The sequence below is a fragment of the Struthio camelus genome, chromosome 4, assembly GCF_040807025.1.
Source record: "Struthio camelus isolate bStrCam1 chromosome 4, bStrCam1.hap1, whole genome shotgun sequence".
Taxonomy (NCBI): domain Eukaryota; kingdom Metazoa; phylum Chordata; class Aves; order Struthioniformes; family Struthionidae; genus Struthio; species Struthio camelus.
In genome coordinates this window covers 60,824,181-60,844,679 of record NC_090945.1, presented here as the reverse complement: position 1 = coordinate 60,844,679, position 20,499 = coordinate 60,824,181, and the positions used below count along the sequence as shown (strand labels likewise).

General features: G+C 41.3%; 1 protein-coding gene across 1 annotated transcript in view; it reads left to right on the top strand.

Moving 5' to 3' along the window:
- LIMCH1 (LIM and calponin homology domains 1) overlaps positions 1 to 20,499 on the top strand; it is a 181,666-nt gene that overhangs the window by 111,164 nt on the left and 50,003 nt on the right. The window contains exons 5-10 of the mRNA XM_068943020.1: positions 26 to 56; positions 3,085 to 3,195; positions 7,468 to 7,663; positions 12,077 to 12,326; positions 12,968 to 13,240; positions 19,558 to 19,848. Coding sequence (XP_068799121.1) covers positions 26 to 56; positions 3,085 to 3,195; positions 7,468 to 7,663; positions 12,077 to 12,326; positions 12,968 to 13,240; positions 19,558 to 19,848 — 1,152 coding nt within the window. The remainder of the gene's footprint in view (positions 1 to 25; positions 57 to 3,084; positions 3,196 to 7,467; positions 7,664 to 12,076; positions 12,327 to 12,967; positions 13,241 to 19,557; positions 19,849 to 20,499) is intronic.

Here is a 20,499-nt window from a genome sequence, read left to right as displayed (position 1 = left end):
TTTTTTTCTGTGTGCGTGCAACCAGGAACATTGACTATAGTAGGAAGCTGAAAAATGTAAGTATATAACTTGGAGTTTGTTTGTTTGTTTGTTTGTTTGTTTGTTTTTTGACTGGTTGATCCTATATTTGGCCTGAGTTAGAATTCTGTCAGTAAAAGCTTAGTATGGTTGAGTATCACTGAAAAGTACTTTTGAACACAAGCGTAACCAGGCTATGTTGGAAATTTAAGCAAAGTTGCTATGGCAAAGCATCCCTATTAGAGCAGAAAGGAAATGGGGAATGTTTGTCTCTGTTTAGATAAGGAAATAGGCAATGCAATCTCTGTGCTATCTATTCTGGTTTTGACTGGGAGCAGCTTGACTCACACCTGAAGCTATGCTTTTGTAGCCTTTTATGACTATACTAGGCATAAGGTAAATTTGCACAAAGCATTTTAAATGAAGCAAAAGGATCATACCAGATCTGGATACAAACCTTTACTGTCACACTTGCTAGCTTTCTTTTTGTTCTTCCAAATAAATAAGTGTTTTCCTAGAAAGGCTAGTTCTGTTATACTTCAATTTCTTGTTGATTTAAACTAATGGCAGTGGTAATGGATTCTGTAATTGTTAAGTGGAAAAGAAAAAGGCTAAAATTGCTGGTCTCAGAGTTAGCTGTTCTTGTAAAGCCTAGCAAGCTGTCTGTCTTTAGTCAGCTGCAAACTACTGTAAATTCAATTTTATATTTGGCTAACATCCCCATAAACTGTGAGGCAATGCCAATAGGCAAGACCTTTTCCTAATAACTCTGCGAGCCAGTAATCGTGGCGACAGGTAAAAATCACGCACCTATTTCATCCCATCTTTCCTGTCATCGGTAGAGAAATATCTTACCCCTCCAGCACCCAAAGTTGCAGGGGAAGAGTTCAACTTTGGCATTTTGGCACCTTTGTGGGCACTGATTAGATATCTTTGTATAGATGTATTTTTTTAAAGGTAACGTTACCTTTCAAAAGCGTGCTCCCCAATGTGTTTGTAGGCAGTATATACTTTCCAGGTGCATGATGCTGTAATCTCGGCTGGCAGTCAGTCAGAATTGCTTGCAAATATAACATTATTTGGAAAAAAGAAACAGTCAGCTGGGGATAGAGAAAGGAAGAAGAGAGAAAGTGATCGAATGCTAGCAGAAATAAATAAGAATACCACAGCCTTCATCAGAGAACTGGATAGAAAAATGAACTGGACAGTTTCCTAGTTGCTAGGACTACTATATCTGCAAGTGTTTTCACTTAACTTGAGAACATGTACTGTTAGAAATTTTTACATAAATTTGTTATTCTGTGCTGAGTAGTGCTGGGTGAAGGAAAACAGTTCAGATAGAAGTTTTTTTAACAAAAAAAAAACCAATGTTGGCAAAACTAGCTCCCTTCTCCTCAGCACAGTCAGATCAATTTGGATGCAATTTCAGAAATGAGGAAAAAAAAAAGAACTATATTAAAAGCGTTATTCAGTTATTTCATGGCACTTATATTATTTATCTGAAGCACCACAGTTGTGCTTTTGAACAGGCAATCTGTATGACACGTGCTGTATTCTTTTTCTGGTGGGGCCTCAACTGAAGTGCTATGTGTGACTTTGGACATCACACTTAAATAAAAGATGAAGCTGTTAGAGAAAGTTGATGGAAAAAGGATAATCCAGAGTCAGGCATGTGTGACTGAGGAAGAAGTATTGAAGCAATTTGGGTGAGTGCTTTAGGGAAGAACAGTCTGATGGACTGTCTTGTCGTGCCCCCCCCCCCACCACCACCACACCTTCGAATTTCTCCTATTTTATTTAATTCCCTATATAATATACATGATATGGCCCTGTCTGATCAGAACATACTTCAGTTTATTTAACTTCTTAAAACAGTTAGTAGCAACTATTGTAGGCAACTATTATTTATTACTGGTTGCACATCTTTTCCACATCAAAATATTCCCTGTTTGTTCTGCAGTTAAATACTCTGCTATGCCATGGAGTATGCAGAAATAATGAGCATTAAATGAGAAAAATGCCCTTAGTTCTGAGGTGATGTTTTGACGTTTTATCCTTTGCAAAACATTGAGCTGAACTGCCTTTGGTGCACAGTTTCCAGTCTAAATTGCTGCTGCACAGGTACTGCTAAAGATAGGGCAGCTGGATAAGTGGGGACGTATGTAGGTCCAGCGGACGCAGTTTGCTTTCCTTACATTATATAAACAGCAATGGGTTTGGAAATGTTGGATTTGACCATCCCAAGCATCTTAATTTCTCCTTCCCTAGAACAACTACAGCACCAGCTGTAGTTCCCGATCAAATTCCTTTGCTCCCTCAAGGAGCGAGAGGGTACATACATTTGCAAGTGCAATCCTTGACATTTCTACTGAGCTAGTTTTGATGTGACTTTTGAGTTATAGGTAGACATCAAGTCAGAACCTAAATGAAGCCACTAACTCTTTCTACTTTAGTATAACAGGAGGAACCAGATGCGCATGGCTTTTGGTTAATCTTGGGCTGAGCATTTCTTAAGCCTGGGCACTGGAAGTTACCATTGCCGAGTCATCTTGTTAATTGTGCTGAGATGATTCAAAATGGAACTACCTTCCCTTTTCCTGAAATAGGCAGACATCCATTTCAGGCATTTTATTTATTCCATTAGGCATAACTATTTTAATTAATGGACACTAATATTAGTACTCCTTAGGGTTTTTTTCCTATTGGATTTACAAATGGGCATATTTATAAGTGTGTCTTCTGGAGCCCTCCTCGCTTGGCAGGAGTTTCAAATATCTTGTCTGATATTTCTGTTCAGATTTATTTTTACTATTTACTTTCCAGCAAGACATGAGAGTTTAATTTTTTTATAAAATACTAGGAAGATAATGTGTTAAGTTACGTGTTTTAATACTTGTCTAGTGTATTTGTGTTTAACCATTGAGAGACACTTCCCTTTCAATTCGGATTCATAACAAAATCCTGTGCCACTGTGCAATTTAGAATAAATGAGATATACTTAAGGGAAGTAAATATAGCTAAGTAACTGTGTAGATGGCTTCAATTAATTCTTATTAACTTCTGCAGGTATTAGTCACCATTTATTGGCTAGGGAAAGCGGCAAACAGCTGCACCTCATATAGTGGATCAACCCTGAACCTGAAGGAGTTTGAAGGTTTGCTGGCACAGATGAGAAAGGTATCTTTTTGTTATGTTTTGGGAGTGGAAATTTAACTCAAATTATTAGTCCCATAAATACTCTGTTTGTTGCTATACGTGAAAGAGATGGTGGGCTGGAGTGCTAACGACTTAGTAAGCACCTACCTCCTTTGGAAATGTTTCTGAATATGCTAAGCTGTAAACACAGCTTTTTTTGGCAGCCCGCTTTGTGATTATATTAATAATGAAGCACTTGATGTGAAGCAGGGCTTTAGAATTGTCACATGGCTCTGTCATCCTCATTTCTGTAGTCTTTGGTTTGAGTTATTTTAATTTATGACATAGTTTCAACTAGATGGGCTGAGACTCGGAATTAAGCAGGCGGGACCCGAGGGAGCAGAGATTTTTTGTTCTTTAAGCGTTCGGTCCTGTGGATAGCTCTTTCCTTACTCAGTTTTCAGTTGCAACGCAAAGCATCAAGCCAAGTAAATAAAGCTGAGGGGCAGAAGGAAGAGACTGTGTTTCACACAGGGCATGGCTGTGACGAACCTGGGTTTTGCCACGCTCTGAATTCTTGCGGAAAATAGATTTTGGAGGTGACTTATGACAAGCTGACCTCTGCTGGAAAGGAACAGTTGCCATTGCTGCAGGGTGGTTTGAGGACTATTGGTTGTGCGCTACAGCGCGTCCTGACCCTGAGCTTGGGACACTGAGCCCCAGTAGTAGTTGACGTTGATATCCAAGCACGCGTTTACTGGAGATGGAAGTGCAGAGAAGCAGGCGCATGCAAAGACGGCAGCCCCCATGCTAGCGTTGCCTGTGTTGGCCATGCTGCTCATGAAGGAACAAGAGGAAACTGAGAGGAAAAGAGAACTTCCTGCTTCTCTGTAGAGGTTTTTCATCCTCATTTGAAATTACCTGTACAAGTCACTTACAACTTTGCGGCTCGTGAGTGATATGACTGACACTAAGCAACAAAGAAGTTAAGTTATTATTTGGGCTGTTTCAAATAGGAGATGAGGGAAGAAGCAGGCCTCGCTCCAGAGAGTTTGTAATCTGGAAGGTGAAACAGAGGTGGACAAGGGAGCTAACGCAGAAAAATTGTCAAAGTGCAGTTTGCTATAATGTTAGTGCCACATGGCATCATAGTTTCGTTTTTAATGTTTAATCTCACAGTGTGAGATCCTCTTCTTCTGAATTGTATTTGCCCATCTAGCTAATCATTAGAGCATTTCAGAGGTCCCCTGGGGCCCTGTGGTGGCTTGAAATAGCCTGGGCCCAAAAGGTAGGGTTATCAGCAGAGCCTGTCGTGGCACGCCTAGCTTGGAAGAGCAGAGTGCTACAGGTAGAAGACAAAAACAAGAGGCTGGAAATTCATTTGTTGCAGATGTCGGAAGTGGAAGCAGAGTAGAGATCTCATAAAAGCCAAAAGCTATATATTCTTTTGATGTAAAAACAGAGCACATCTCAGTCCTGAAAAGTCTGTTTAGGTGGCTCTGTTATGAGAGTTACTGGTGACTCACTTTGCAAGTTCACCTCTCTGCTCTGATTCCCCCTCAATATTTCAAATTGGCTCTTGTTGGCTTTGCTGTTACTGAATTTGGAGACGATTTGATTGTAAAACAGAACATGCTAATCATGCTGTCTAACACTCTAATGTTCTTTTTAGCTGAGGCTGAGTGATGAAAAGACACTTTATCACATTCTCTACTGGTATTTTTCTCCACAGAGTTTAATAATGAAACTGGCCATAAATAATAGTTCAATCTGGTTTAGTTTTTCTGTTTTAAATCCTCTCTGCCCTCTTTTTTTAATAAACAAATCAAAAGACAGCTCAGATGCTAGTTGTCTTGGATTTATCTTTTTCTACTTCTCAAAATGAAAGAACTATTCATTTCTAATTTTATTCATAGCTACTCTGTTTTTAATTTCATTAACTACTTGGATATGCATTCTTCTTTACTTTAAAATTGGAAATTCCAAGTGACCAAACATTCCTGCTGCTTGATTACATTCAGAGGGTTGAGGTTCCCGGAGAAGTGCATTTTATATTTGGCTCTCACACTTCCATTACCACTTGGTGACATTCTGTATTTTTTAATTAGATCGGGTGAAAGACTAACGTGCTATTATGTGTTGTTATGGCATTATCTGTCCTGCAGATAACCACTTTTTTTTCCCCATTGATAACATTTGGGAGATGGTATTTGTTCAATGCAGGACGAGTATCTGCTTGTGAGACAGTGTTTCACTGGGTGAATAGTTTGCCAAGGGGAAGGCTATAAAGAATATGTTTGCAAAAGTCTAGGATACCATCCCAGTGCCTGCCTCCTAATTCCTGGTGAGTTGCATGCAAAATTAGTATAAACAGGCCTTTGAAAGTAGGGGCTGCAGAACTCATTAGTTCACAATTGGACTGTTTTCAAACTCTGAAAAGATAGTGAATGCGGGATAGGGCTTTCTGCCTTAGTTTAAGTCCTGTAGCTGTTGAGTGTTCCTGTGTCATTCAAATACAATAATTTAAGAAAATGGAAGTGTGCCTGGGGATTGAGAATAGTCGATTGGTATGAAAAGATGAGGAGATTTAGGGAATTTAAGATTTTTTTTAAGGTTTTAAGAAAGCTTTTGGATCGTTTCACAAACAGGATTTTGATGGGATTTTTGGTTTTATTCTTGGATCCGTGTAAATCACACAGACTTCAGGGAGACAAATCCATGTTGTCTGGTGTTTCTCTAGGTATTCTGGTTCACATGCTAAGCAGGAATGGAGAAGGAAATCGCATAGGATTCAATTACTACATTGTTAGATATTTTTTACTTGCTTTTGGAAAATATTTTCATTTCAGTTTACAGTGGGGTTCCTTATTGCCATTACCACAATTTAGCTTGGCCTTAGGGAACCTTTGCTGCTGTCCTTGCTGTGGTATTTTGGCAGAGTAATGGTGAGTGGCACTAATTAAGCCTTCTTCCTGAAAAGTCTGCAGGACTTTGGGTCTGATCTTTCCCTTTCCCTTCGAGCCTCCTTCTTCTCCAGCATGGAAGCTTTTGTGTGATATCACAGTCCTCTCCTCCCTCAATTTCTTCTTCTCCAGCAAAGCTCTTTTGTTAGGGAGATTGCCCACTATAGCGTACTGTGATGCTCTTGATTGATCTGCCCACTGGCAGTGCTAGTAATGGGTAAGACCTTAGCAGTCAAGGACAGTAGGAGCTATGCTGGACTTAGCCATTATCTTCCAGCTAGCTGTAACCAGGGGGTGCTTTTTAATTAGGAATTAATATTCAAATGCTTCTGTTTAAAAAAAAAAAAAAAAATCACATTCCAACCTGTTTGGGTTGCAAAATGTCAGTCTGATAATAGCACCCACATCTCTGACTTTGCTTACTGTTGGGGGAGAAAAAACAGATTTATCTTTGAGTAAAAGTAGTTATTTTTGTTTTTCTCAGCCTGTGCTGTTGTAATTAAGGGTAAGACACTCACTAAAACAAGGGATTTATTATAATGCAAGAGTGAGGATGGCTTCTATTGACCTTTCCCTCTGCTGGAGTTTCAGTGTTTTAGTATGTGCTGCTTGCACTGGAAAGAATTTATAATCACAGGGCTGTCAAAGACAACCATTGTTCTCACTGCTCTGAACATGTGGGTCAGCTACAAGTGCTTTCATATCCCCCAGAGCCAGGAGCTGGCAAAGAGTAAAGAGCACAACTGAATTCTTCTGAGGCATCAGGAAAAGCATTTTGCATATTTTTCATTGCTGATTGCTTCAGAAAGACATCCCTCTTTCATAACAGGAATTTCTCTTCAAGGTAGAGGGAGGCTAGGGCACACTGCTTCATTATTTTGCCGAGCTGAAGCAGCAACAACAAATGCTGCCTGCTGGTGTCCCAGCCAGATACAATAGATGGGCAAGGGGAGGGGAGAAAATCTTTTGGAAAGCAGCAGACTTAAACCTGATGCAGGCATGATGTTAAAATTATAGTGCCTTTGCCTGTGCTATGGACTATGGACAACAAGTCAAGTTTCAGGTCTTTTTCAGTTTTGATCAGTTTATTAACCTACCTATTGCAGCTTTTTCTCAGATCATCGTACTAATCTAATGAGCATGGTTTCCTCTTAATCAGCATAAAATTGGGTTTTACTGCAAGCTTGCACTTCTGCTGTGAAGGGAAAAAGGGGCAGAAAACAAGGAAATACTTTTTGGGGGAGGAGATTTTTAGTGCTTTAGAAGATGCTTTGTTGTCTGAGGTGTAATGAGTCTCGTTGGTACGTCAGTGGCTTCTTTCTGAAGAGATGCCTCCTGTACTTCCGTGTAGGAAACTGAGGATATTGAGAGCCCAAAGCGCAGCATTCGTGACAGCGGCTATATAGACTGCTGGGACTCTGAGCGCAGCGATTCTCTCTCCCCACCTCGCCACGGCAGGGATGACTCCTTCGACAGCCTGGACTCATTCGGATCCCGCTCACAGCAGACACCGTCCCCAGATGTAGTGCTCAGAGGAAGCAGTGATGGTAAGTGCCGGTCACAATGAGGCACATACATAACTTTGACATATAAGCAGCATTTCTGGAGCAAATGTGCCGTTCAGAAGCTGGGCACAGCCCCAAATCGTGCTAATCCACCGGGAGAACGTCTCTGTGAATGCTGATTTGTGCTTACTGAGGTGGAGATGACTTTGAGAGCAACTTATTTGAAGTCTATCTCAGTTAGGATAGCGTAGCTTTGGAAAATGAATTACATCATAGCAGTGTAATTTTACAATTGGGAGAATGCTTTTCTGGGTTTCTGTGTAAGAGGATGTTGTGCAGACAGATTTTAATTTATAAACTAGGCTGGGGCAAGAAAGAAAAGCATGGGATCGGGGAGATATAAATAAAATTGAATAAAGTGAATAAAATTCTGCCTAAGAAAAACCTGGACAGCTAAATGAATTATAGAAGTATCTTGGATATGACTGGTACTTGACAGCCTTTTGGAGTCTAATATAGAACATCTTGCCAATTGCCATATTTGTGTTTTCATGGTATTTAGAAAATTGGGTAACATGATAGCTCCTAGTGCCAGAGCTGTGGATGTCTTTGAGCACCTTAGAGTCTGGACATGCAGCTCTTGGCTTGTAGAAGGGGTGCTGCTTCTCTGCCTTTCCTGTCTGAGTCACAGAGGCTTTCCGAGGCTTGTAAACACAGGGTACTGGATGAGGAAGTACTCACTAGGGAGTAAATGCCGAGCATGCACGTAGGTTACCTGTCTTGAGCTGGATTCCAGTTCAGAACCAAGAAAACCCCTTGATTCAGACTACCTCTACTGAGGATGGATGAGTCAGTTGAACATCATCATTGTCAGATGAAGTTGTATTGCACATGTGAATCACTTCTCTGAAGTAATTTTATTTATTTAATAAAAAAGAAAAGGCAGAAAGACTTTTTGGTAGGAACTAGATGTTCACACAGCCTTTGGCAGTGTGAAATGAACTGGTCCTTATCATAACTGAACACAAGAGATCTCTTGAGGTGATGGGGAGCGCCTTAAAACTGAAAAGCTGGCAGAGAGAGTTGGTATCAGAGATGTATTATTAAAGAGCTCTGGGGAAAGCAGGGCTAAGTTCTGCTCTGCTGTTTTTGAGTTGAGGCTTTTGCAGATAGATTGTCGGGAGCCAGAGACTGGGACTGGTTCCGTGAGATCCTGTATCCCCAGACACTAAACAGAACACAGCTGCAGGAGAGGAGTCTCCACGTTACAAAGCACTTTTCTGCCTGCTCAAACTAGACAAAAGCTCAGCATTGACAAATAGGTATGCGTCGTATGTCCTAATCAAGAAGCGTTGCTCTGTTCTGGGTCCTCGGGGAGCATCCAGTGTCCCTACCTATTTGGAGCTGCTGCCTAGCCAGTTACACATGTCCCATAGCTGCTTCCCATCACCTCCTGCTGCATCAGCAGATTTCGGTAAGGCTTTGTGGTGGCTTCTTTGCCACAGCTGAGACATACTATCTTGTCACATGTTTGAGTCCATAACAAACACAAAAAAGATGCAAACATACAAAGTTTGTTCTTAAAAATTAGACTTTAACAATATCCAGACCCTGGGTGCATGCAGATGTTGTGTGCGTGTGTATGATGTGTCCATCAGGCCCTTTCTAATATGTCCCACTTTCCTTGCCTGCTGCTGCAATAATTTCGCAGCTGTCTCCTCCAAGAGTTGCAGCTGAGGTGTAGCTTGGCTGACCTCTTCTCTGTCTAACCTCTTTCCGTAGCCCCAGCAGGCCAGTGTTTCGCTCAGCGGGATGTGGCTTTGATAGAAATATTGTATATGCAGAGCTGGATGCAGGAGAAGATTTTACTTTCTTTCTGTCTCTCTCCATTCAGATAGCAACTTTACAAACCCAAGAACATGTTAGAGAAATAAGTTTATGGCTCCTGCTACTCCTAGAAAAAAAAATAAATGGTTGGAGATTGTTTAAGTGATTCTAAAGTGATGATTAGTTAAGATTTTATCATTAATAAGCGAGAAGTAATACCACCTTGACTAAGCTGACTGTGGTCAGCGTCTCTGTTCAGGAACTGGCATGGTGTCCTACTGGAGTCCTGTCACTTGGCAAAAAAAACCTAAAAACAGTTGTAGGGAAGAACAGCTTGTTCAAAACACAGTAGAACTGCAGTCTGACCTGCCTTCAGAGTCACGAATGTACTCGGGAATAAATAAAATCCTTTGCTTGGCTGGCAGGTGAGCATAGGTTCCTTTAGGAACTCAGGTAGGCACCTTCGCTCGCTGCTGTGTGCATGTCTGTAGCCTTACTGGCTACGCTGTGGGAATTGACTGTTTCTTCCTCTACATGGAAAGGCAAAAAACACATTTAACTTTATAAATGTAGGCCATGGTTACATCTCCCATTCAGTGCTTTGGCTTAAAGTGGGTTGTTTTTTTTTTTTTTTTTTTCAAATTTGAGCTGAAAATGATTTTCTGAGTAAAATATGAATAGTTAAATAAGCTGTTTGTCTTTGAAGTACTTAACTTGGACATGCTTGTAGGCATATAAGTAATTCTTCTGCCACTGTGGTTATCTGCTCCAGCATTTCTGTCTGCCAGTTCAAGACTAATTTTCATGTGATATGAAAATAAACACCAGAACAAAGTCAGAAGCAAGTGGAATAGCAAACAACACGGAGAGATCTTTTCATTTTCTTTTAGCTCCTCAGTGGCCCTGCTCAGCCTAACGATACCACATTTCTTCAAACCTCAGCTGTCCTCAGACACTCATGACTCTGTGGTTGTCTCCACTTTTTGTTTAGACAGTCTAAGGTTCCGTTAATGATGCTATGTATCATTTGCTCTTAACCAAGACTGGCCAAACAAAAAATTACTGGCAAAAAGTATACTGTGAATTTGTCCAGCTAACTCATTTCTATTGTGTCTTGTCCTTACTTGCTGTTCCCTTTCCCTCTTCTTCATCTCCTTCCAAGCAAACATTGAATAACTCAATCTGCTGCAAAAGCTCTTTGCAAATAACATTCCTAACATATTTAGTCCTCTTTTCCTCCCCCCGCTTTGAATTATACACAAGCTACTTGTGATTTTTATGACTTCATTGTTCTCAGTTGTTCATTAGGTAGCTCAGTGAATTAGCTAGTAATTCACTAGCTCAGTGAATTACCGAGAGGACACAACTTGGGTGGCTTCCCCCCCCCCCATCCCCAGGGGGGGCAATAGCTGTTGCATATGCAAATCTAGTGAGGGAGGCCAAGGGGCCAGAGAGATCCAACACTCCCAAAGTTGGGAGGAGGTTTGAATGCTGATGGGAGAATTGGGTGGATATGCACCATTTCACTCATCAAACCAGGGCCTGTGGTGATGTTGGAAGAGAACTATTTATATAAGTTCTTTTTCAACTACTTAAAGACTTATGATGGCGCAGGGAATCTACTGAATGTCTATGAAGTGGCTTCCAACATGGCTGTTTGAGGCTAATTCCACTGCAAATGTTCTTTAAGATATTTGTCCTACCACTTGGGAGTTGTATCTTCCAGGAAAAGTCTTGCTTAAGTTTCTGTGAATATGATTTTTTGAAAGGGTGTTAAACACCAGGAAGCTGATTTCATTTGAACAAAATTAATGAAGTATTCGCTCAGCTCTGTTCATCTCCCATTAACTCTTAATTTTTATCTCTCACCTTGCTTCTTTTTCTTTGCCAAAAAATATTCAATCTTCGCCATACTGATCTCACCACGAAATGCTGCAGATCCCTTCCCTCTCTCCTTGCCCTTTTCCATCTCAGGATCAAATATCTCTTTTTTGCACTGTACTAGAATGATTGACCTAACAGCCAGTTGAGAGTGGAGAGAGATGGTCTGAGTCTTCTGATTGATACCAGCTGAGGCATATTCTTCCATTTTGGTGATCAAAGCTGATGCCGTGTGCCTTCAAAGTGCCTTTAGTACATGTCTGTAGAAACATCCACAGATTCATGCCATCCTGTACATATGCAATGTACAGCCCTTTTTGACTTCAGCATGTGATTTGCAAGTCTAGATTCAAGAGTGTGCATCAGGTCAGGCAAACCCATACATACAGCTTGGACTCATTTGGGCATAAGTCAGGTAAGCATCTGTAGCTGTTTTGTATGCTGGTTTAATCTGATTGTGATTTTTTTGGACTGTCTTGAATTATGACCTGTGACTGAAAATTGACTTTTCCAGGGTAGAAAAAGTAGGTTGGAGGGAAAAACTGTGTTTGCTATCTGTGTAGTTACAGCTACTATCTTCAGTGACCGATTTTAAGATGTAAATGCAGGTATAACTGGCTTCATTTTTTAATGCTCACATTGTAAATGCCTTTTTTTTTTTTGGTGATGTCTTCTCTGATTTATTTAAAAAAAAAAAAGTTTTAGTGAAGTGAAAAAGAAAGGATTTTTTTTCACCTTCCTCCCTAGGGAGAGGAAGTGACTCTGAGACTGACCTGCCACACAGAAAAATGCCGGATGTGAAAAAAGATGATATGTCTGCAAGGCGGACCTCACATGGGGAACCTAAATCAGCTGTGCCTTTTAACCAGTACCTCCCGAACAAGAGTAATCAGACTTTCTATGTACCCGCTCCGCTTCGGAAAAAGAAAACTGAACGAGAAGACTATCGAAAGAGTTGGAGCACTGCAACTTCACCGCTAGGAGACAGACCTTTCAGGTAAGACTGGCTTGTCCAACATCTCCATACTTCAGTGATGATACTTTTAACACTTACTTAATTTTCATTCTTCTCGTAAGATGTATGGAGCACCTTCTGCTGTAATAGATCTCTTGCTGAGATGGTACTGATAAATTGTTTGCAGCAGTGGGGGAAGATGGTAGAAGAGCAATAACGAGTGGAAAATCATTGTCTTGATGGCATTATTGTTCACCACACAACGCAGTGCGTATATGCATAATTTATATTTGACAAGATGTTGATTAATATAAATACGATGGATGTTGACTCAAAACTGAGACTCAACAAAACTGTTTTTCTAGGTGATTTGAATAAGTTCTCAAGAGTTATTCACTGCCAAATGATTCTTATAAGTAACATTTGATGTATTTTATCAAAACTGGTAATATTTTTGCTATATTTTTAAAATTAATTTATTTGTGTATTGTATGCTATACACCAGTACTGTTCACAGAGCAGCAGCTGTATGTTTCTGCATACTGGTTGTGTCAACTGATGTTATCCTCCTGGGTCGTTCATCAAAATATCCTTTGAAGTTGTGATATCAACAAAATGTGCTTAAAATAAATATATATTTATCAGGCACAATGTACATTAAACTACCTTGTATAATTCAATAGCAAAACCCACCCTGAAACGATAGAAGAAGAACAGATTGAAACATTGGGACCACGTGTAAAGGAGAAAGTGGGCTCCATGGCTTCTGAGACAAGCCCCGCTAAAAGTCAAGTAGGTTTCAATCAAACCAAAGGAAACTCCGTAGGCCAATCTCCTTCATGTAGTGCTAAAGGAACATCAACATCCAAAGGGAAAGATGCAGAAGAACTCAGAAAGTTAAGAAGACTTGAACAAGCGGGCATTAAGGTCATGTCAGCAGCCCAGCGCTATGGCAGGTTAGCCCAGCAGTGTGGGAGATTGTGCACGCTTCACATTTTTAGGAGTGGCTGGAATGTGGGTTTCCTCGTTTCAGTGTGGTTTCACTTCTAACAAAAATCCCGGCTGCTAAGCACTCACAATCGCTAGCTTTTTGGTGAAGGGCTTCGTATGAAAAGGCTTGTGATTTGGTAGTTGTGCATTGTAGAGCTGTATGATGCTAACTACATTTGTGTTGAGAAATTGTATTGCGTAACAATGTAACATAAACAAATCCCACAAAACCAAATATACAGAACACTTGTTGCTTTCTACTTAGTGTCTTCATGCCTTTATTAAAGGGGTGTGTGGGTGTGTGTGGGTGTGGGTGTGTATGCATATATAAAATGCCTTATTTAAGAAAAAGTTTCAGGAATTCACTTTACTTGTTGGCGATGGGATATTTTTGTTTACTGAATCATGCTTTTTATGTGGTTAGTATTTTTGTCTCTGTTAACAAGTGATGTATTTATTTTTAAAGGCAGGAACTATAAAAATATACTACTTGTTAACACACGTACCAATTAAAGCATGTAAGTCTAGTTCAGCAATCATAATTTGACTGGTTTTTGGCATGGAGTATCAATAGTTATTCACTTATTACCTGTATTGCTTATTTTTGGATACTGTTCAGTTTGATTTTTTTCCTCTTCTTTAACTCAAGAGCTGAATGATGGCTAGACTCACTGCCCCAGCCTTTCCGTGATCTGATATGGGATCCTCATGAAAACTGTCTTTTTCTCATGGGGATGGCCAACAAAGCAGAGCTTTAACCAACATGTCAAAGGGTAGGTGCTTAAAAATTATGAAAATGGTTTGGCTAAAGGTTAAGTTTCTGTACATCCTCCCATATGAAACATTTTCTTTTGAGTGGTTGAGGAAGATATTCATCATCTTTCTGCTGAGTTGGACAGAGATTTGGTAAATTGTAGGGTAAAGTCCTGCCAGTGAGTAATTTAGCAGGTGCCAATCTGCAGTCTGGGCTTTGAGGCATTGTAGTAAAAGTATAGCTCTTATATGAGACAGCTTTTTTTATAGGTTTAACGAAGCTTGTCTGCTGCCATGTATGGATATGTCATATGCGAACAGGCCAGTCACAGAATCACAGAATCACAGAATGGTTGAGGTTGGAAGGGACCTCTGGAGATCATCTAGTCCAACCTCCCTGCTCAAGCAGGGTCCTCTAGAGCATGTTTCCCAGGATCGCGTCCAGGTGGGTTTTGAATATCTCCAGGGAAGGGGACTCCACAGCCTCTCTGGGCAGCCTCTTCCAATGCTCTGTCACCCTCACAGGAAAGTAAGTTTTTCCTCCTGTTTGGATGGAACTGCCTGTGGTTCAGTTTGTGCCCGTTGCCTCTTGTCCTGTCTCTGGGCACCACGGAGAAGAGACTGGCCTCATCCTCTTGACACTCCCCCTTCAGATACTTGTACACATTGATGAGATCACCTCTCAGTCTTCTCTTCTCCAGGCTGGGCTGAGGGGCCCAGCTCTCTCGGCCTTTCTTCAGAGGAGAGATGCTCCAGTCCCCTCATCCTCTTTGTAGCCCTCTGCCGGACTCTCTCCAGGAGTGCCATGTCTCTCTTGTACTGGGGAACCCAGAACTGGACCCAGTACTCCAGGTGAGGCCTCCCCAGGGCTGAGTAGAGGGGGAAGATCACCTCCCTCCACCTGCTGGCAACACTCTGCCTAATGCACCCCAGGATCCCATTGGCCTCCTTGGCCACAAGGGCACATTGCTGCCTCATGCTTTACCTTGTTGTCCACCAGGACGCCCAGGTCCTTCTCTGCAGAGCTGCTTTTCAGGAGGTCAGCCCCCAGCCTGTACTGGTGCATGGGGTTATTCCTCCCCAGGTGCAGGACCCTGCACTTGCCTTTGTTGACCTTCATGAGATTCCTCTCTGCCCAATTCTCCAGCCTGTCCAGCTCGCTCCCTCTGAATGGCCTTCTGGTGTGTCAGCCGCTCCTCCCAGTTTTGTATCATCAGCTAACTTGCTGAGGGTGCACTCTGTGCCTTCCTCCTGGTCATCAATGAATACATTGAACAAGACTGGACCCAGGACTGACCCCTGGGGGCACCGCTAGCTACAGGCCTCCAATTAGACTCTGTGCCACTGACCACAACCCTCTGAGCTCGGCCATCCAGCCAGTTCTCAATCCACCTCACTGTCCACTTGTCTAGCCCACACTTCCTGAGCTTACCTAGGAGGATGTGATGGGAGACAGTGTCCAAAGCCTTGCTGAAGCCCGGGTAGACAACATCCACTGCTCTGCCCTCCTCTACCCAGCCAGTCATTCCATCACAGAAGGCTATCAGCTTGGTCAAGCATGATTTCCCCTTGGTGAATCCATGCCGACTACTCCTGATCACCTTCTTGTCCTCCAGATGCTTAGTGATGGCCTCCAGGAGGAGCTGTTCCATCACCTTTGCAGGGATGGAGGTGAGGCTGACAGGCCTGTAGCTTCCTGGCTCCTCCTCCTTGCCCTTTTTGAAGACTGGCGTGACATTGGCTTTCTTCCAGTCCTCAGGCACCTCTCCTGATCTCCAAGACCTTTCCAAGATGATGGAGAGTGGCCTAGCAATAACATCTGCCAGCTCCCTCAGCACTCGTGGGTGCATCCCATCGGGGCCCATGGATTTGTGGATGTCAAGTTTGGACAAAAGATCTCTAACCTGATCCTCCTCGACCAAGGGAGAGTCTTCCTTTCTGCAGACTTCCTCTCTTGTCCCCAGGGTCTGGAATTCCTGAGGGCTGGAATTACATAGCGATCCTCTTCTCAGGTTTGCTTCACTGTTGAGCCATAATGAACTAGTGCTTTTCGGTAACTGTGAGGTACTACTGTAACAAAGCCAAATACTAAAAAAGAGGAAACTGTCATTTACAAGTCACTCCCCCTGGCTCAATTAGTGTGTTAATTGATCGGGAGTCCATAAACCAGTGGGATATTAGTATAATCATGTTCTGGGTCCAAGGCTGTAGTATTAATGGTAAACTGCAGTAATGGTTTGTGTTTAGCAGTACTGTGCAGAACAAATGGTGTTTGTGTTTGTATTTGGAGGATGCTCACCACCTTATCTGATACCTTTTCCAACCTTGTGTTTCGTCTACTGGCTTAATCTCCAAGACAGAAGCACAGGTTATTTGTCTGCATGAAATCTGGTCTCCTCTTTCCAAAGAGAAAGTGTTATCTTGACAGGGCGTACCTGCACTGCTGTGGCATGTTCTAGGAGATGACTTGATGAACTCGATGCTATACAAATGCATGCCAAAAAGCGTTCCCTCTTCCTGAAGGAGTATACTGACTCCTTATAGCATGTTTTCTTGATGTGTGATCCTCCTTACTTGCTTGTTGTGTGCATCTGTCTCTTATTTACGCTGTCGCATCTGAAAGGTAAGGATCTGATTCCTGGCGACTACCTAAGAAGAGGAGGAGAATTATGGGGGAGAGTAAGAGAGAGAGATGAGTGAACCAGGAGTTCTTGGCATGTCTTCTGGGAAAGGGATGTGGGCTCTTAACTTGTCAGTGCATAAGCTGCAAAACTCTGTTGTTGTTCTGAAGCGTAATAGAAGAATCCACAAGCCTGTGTGAGAGCCTGCTTCAGGGAGCACAAACACCCACGATCTGACACTTCTGAATGTAGCACCTGCTGTATCAGCATGGACCAGTGTGTTGTTTCTGCAAAGGACAGGGCTTAGTGTGTGAGAATGATTTGCGAATAAATCTACAGTGAATTCTCATCCACTGCAACTTCACATCTACACTCTTTCCTGCCTCTATGCTAAAGTGAACTTAAAAGGCCCATTTGAGACGGTCACATTCTGATTCAGGAGACCCCAGAATGTCACAGCTAATCTCTGACTCCATTAAAAACAAAATGTACTTAACATAGAAACCGATCCCTGAAGTCTGGTTCATACTAAAACTGTAATAAAACTGTAAGGTATTCAGTCAGTCGTCACAGTGACTCACAGTTGTTCTTTCGAATATCGTAACTCCATATCTCTCTGTTGATGAAAAAACTCTACTCAAAAATGGTAAGTTTGGAGCTCCAAACTTTAATTGTATTGGTGAAGATAAAACTAAAAAATCCTGTAGTTATTGTTCACTGAATAATCACTTGCACATAGCTCTTAGAAACTGAAGCATAAAACACCCCAACCTAACCAGTCAAATAAATACTCATCTTACTGATCTTCATTTAAGAAGTAAATATAAGCATGATATAATGGAATATTGTGTGATTTTTACAAATATCCTGTATGTCCAGATTTCTGAAAATTATTTCCAAATTATTACTCTCCAAAAAAGGTCATGGTTCCAGGAGTAATGTCTGGTAAAAGATAACTGAATTTAATCAAGCTTACCCAAGCTTATTTGGGAGAACAAGCCCCAGTATATATGACTTTTAGATTACCGTTTTCCTTTGAGCCTAAAACATTAGGCACAGTGCATCCACTTTGGGTCAATTTATCTTCTCTTAAGCTTTCATATTCCTATACTGGGGAAGCAAAAGACGTCTTAGGAGGCCATTGAAGGAAAATCAGACTTTCTTTATTTAGGACTCTCTCCCTGGTGGTCATCTTGTACTTACCATCTTACAGATTTAAAAAGCAAATTGGATTTGGCCAAATTACACTAATGTGTTGACAGCTGGTGATTTAGAATTGAGGGATGGAACATACCTGTCCACCCATGAAATTTGAACTTGAAGATGATCTTGTAGGCCTATTGATTTTGGTATGTACGTGAGTCAATTTCATTAATAAACTTCTTACAGTATTTTGGGGTGGGAGAAGGGAGAGTATAAATTGCTGTGAATGGAAGCTACAGGATCAGACAATATGTATTGATTGGGGGTTAGAAATGTGGAGTACTGTCCAGCATGTGGCGGTTAAGACCAGCCTGTCCCAGCTGTTTCTGAAGCTGCTCTTCACTGAGGAAGAGGGCCAGCGGTTGCCTCTGGAGTGCCAGCTGCCTCCCCTTCAGAGAGATTCATGGAAAAGTTACGTTTGGCTAATGTAGGAGCGTGCTCTCCACACCACTAAAGCAGTCTGGCGCTTCGCAGCGTGGCAAGGCAAAGAAGGCGGGCAGTTTTGTGTTGCCCCTCTACGCCCCGAGGTTTGAGCCAGGCTGACGTGTCGCTGTTGGGTTATGGCTTCCCCATAACCTTCTCCTGCAACTTGGTTTAGCAGTATTGTGAAAGGGCAGCTGGAGCCATAACCTAAGTGGTGTGTTCAGAGGGTTTGCAGGGCTTTAAAATGTTAAAAAAAAGAACTAATTTTAGCATTACTGTTTTCTAAAGTGGAAGAGCAATTTGAAGCGACCCCTAAGCTGTTTAGATTTGCTTTCTTAATGTCAGGCTGTTTCATCCTATGTGGTACCATTTTTTTTGTAGCACACATGAGATGTGCTACCAGAAAGAGGAGATGTGAGATATTTGCGGCCCATAATAGCACCCCACGGAACAGTTTAACACTTGTTATCTAGCTTCCTAAAACTCATCAGATATACTTTGTTTTTTAAAGAGGAGAGTCACCTAGCTCTTGCCATCTGTCTTTTCAGTTTGCTTAAGAATATTGACTGTTGCAAGTTAAAATAAGCTTAATCCTCCTGGACACCAGCTGTCAAGGGTCTTTGTTGTTTTTAATCTTCAGCCACAACAAGTTTACGCTGGTATCAGTGTCCTTTCTGTTTAAAGTAGATGGCATTGTGTGCCAGGATGCCAGTGTCACTGGTATCCTCAACACACTATTGTATGTCAGTGTTGCCGTAGAGGACTTACTCTGGGGGAGAGGGAAGGTTCATTAGGGAAAGAATCAAGTGTGGATGTGTGTGAGAAGAAGAAGAGTTAAGGATATTAGGGCACACAGGCTCAGTGGTTATTCAGGTCTTTTTAAATTTATCAGAGCTATTAAGAAAATAAATTCCCAAATATTTGGTATTTCAAGGTTCAAAAGTATTGGCTAGGGATCAACTATTTGTACTATATCACTTTATCTGAAACATTTGAGAATAATGTCACCGTTTACAGTACTATGTTCACTACATCTGTTATGTTAAACTAGCGTTCACTGTTTCTTCTAGCTGTAGCTGCTAATTTTCCATGTTTGAAGGTCTTGCAGGTTTGTTACGTATACATGACATGTTTTTATTTATAGCAAGGCTTTGCCAAATCTAACAGTAGCCTGGTGCATATTTGATTAATTGTGCTTGTTTTATGGCCTGGAGATGAGTGTTGCCACTCCCCTCTCCTCTCCTGGTGCATCAAGAGCTTTCTTTAATTTTGCTCTATGTCAGTAAAAAGGAAACATGTGAAGACAACAGAAGCATCCCAGATATCATCCTTCGCAAGGAGAACCCGTTCATGACACATTACCAAGGGAAGGATTCTGGTTCAGAAGATGAAGCAGCAAGCAGAGTTCCTGATTTAGAAAAGGATGATTTTGCCACTCGGAGAGCCAGAATGAATCAGCCCAAACACATAGTTCCGTTTAACGCATTTTTAATTGGACCCTATATAAATAAAGATAAAGGTAAACTGGAAGACATTAAAAAGCCATTGCAGATGGAAAAACAGGAACATGCAAGGTGTGCATACATGATCTTTTTCTTTCAATTATAATGCTTAATTTCACATAGCATATTACTATGTAGAGCTAAAGATGTCTTCGCTACAAAGCCTTACAGGATAGAATAAATGCAGGTGCTTTATCTTAAAGGGAACAAAAAATATGCATAGATTACCTAATGTAGTATTTTGCTGAAGTATCAGGACCAGTAGCTTAAACTGACTATGAATGTAAAATAAAATAACGACTGACACTTTCACTTTCTAAGCTGAGACAGCTTGTGAGCATGAGTAGTGGACAATAAACTTGGAAGATACGTTTTGCATACAACTTCCTCTTTAAAATGCTGAGCATTTTAGATGCAAGTGTTTGGATGCAATTTTTTCATCTAATGCCAGTCTTTTAGTAACCTGCATAAACATGGACTCAGTAAGTCTTTAATTAATGCACTGAGTGTATGTGCTTGCTATACTGCGCCGAATTGTCACACACAATTCTACCATTTCTTATAGAACATTTTTTTAAATGAAGCATAGCTGACAAGGTTTCAGACTGGAAAAATCTCTTCTTTCTTCAGTTTAGTGACAGAGCTTTAAAAAGTTACTGAACATAGGTATCTCCTAGGCATGTGTCTTTTTCAGGAAACAAATATATTTACTTTGTTGATGCG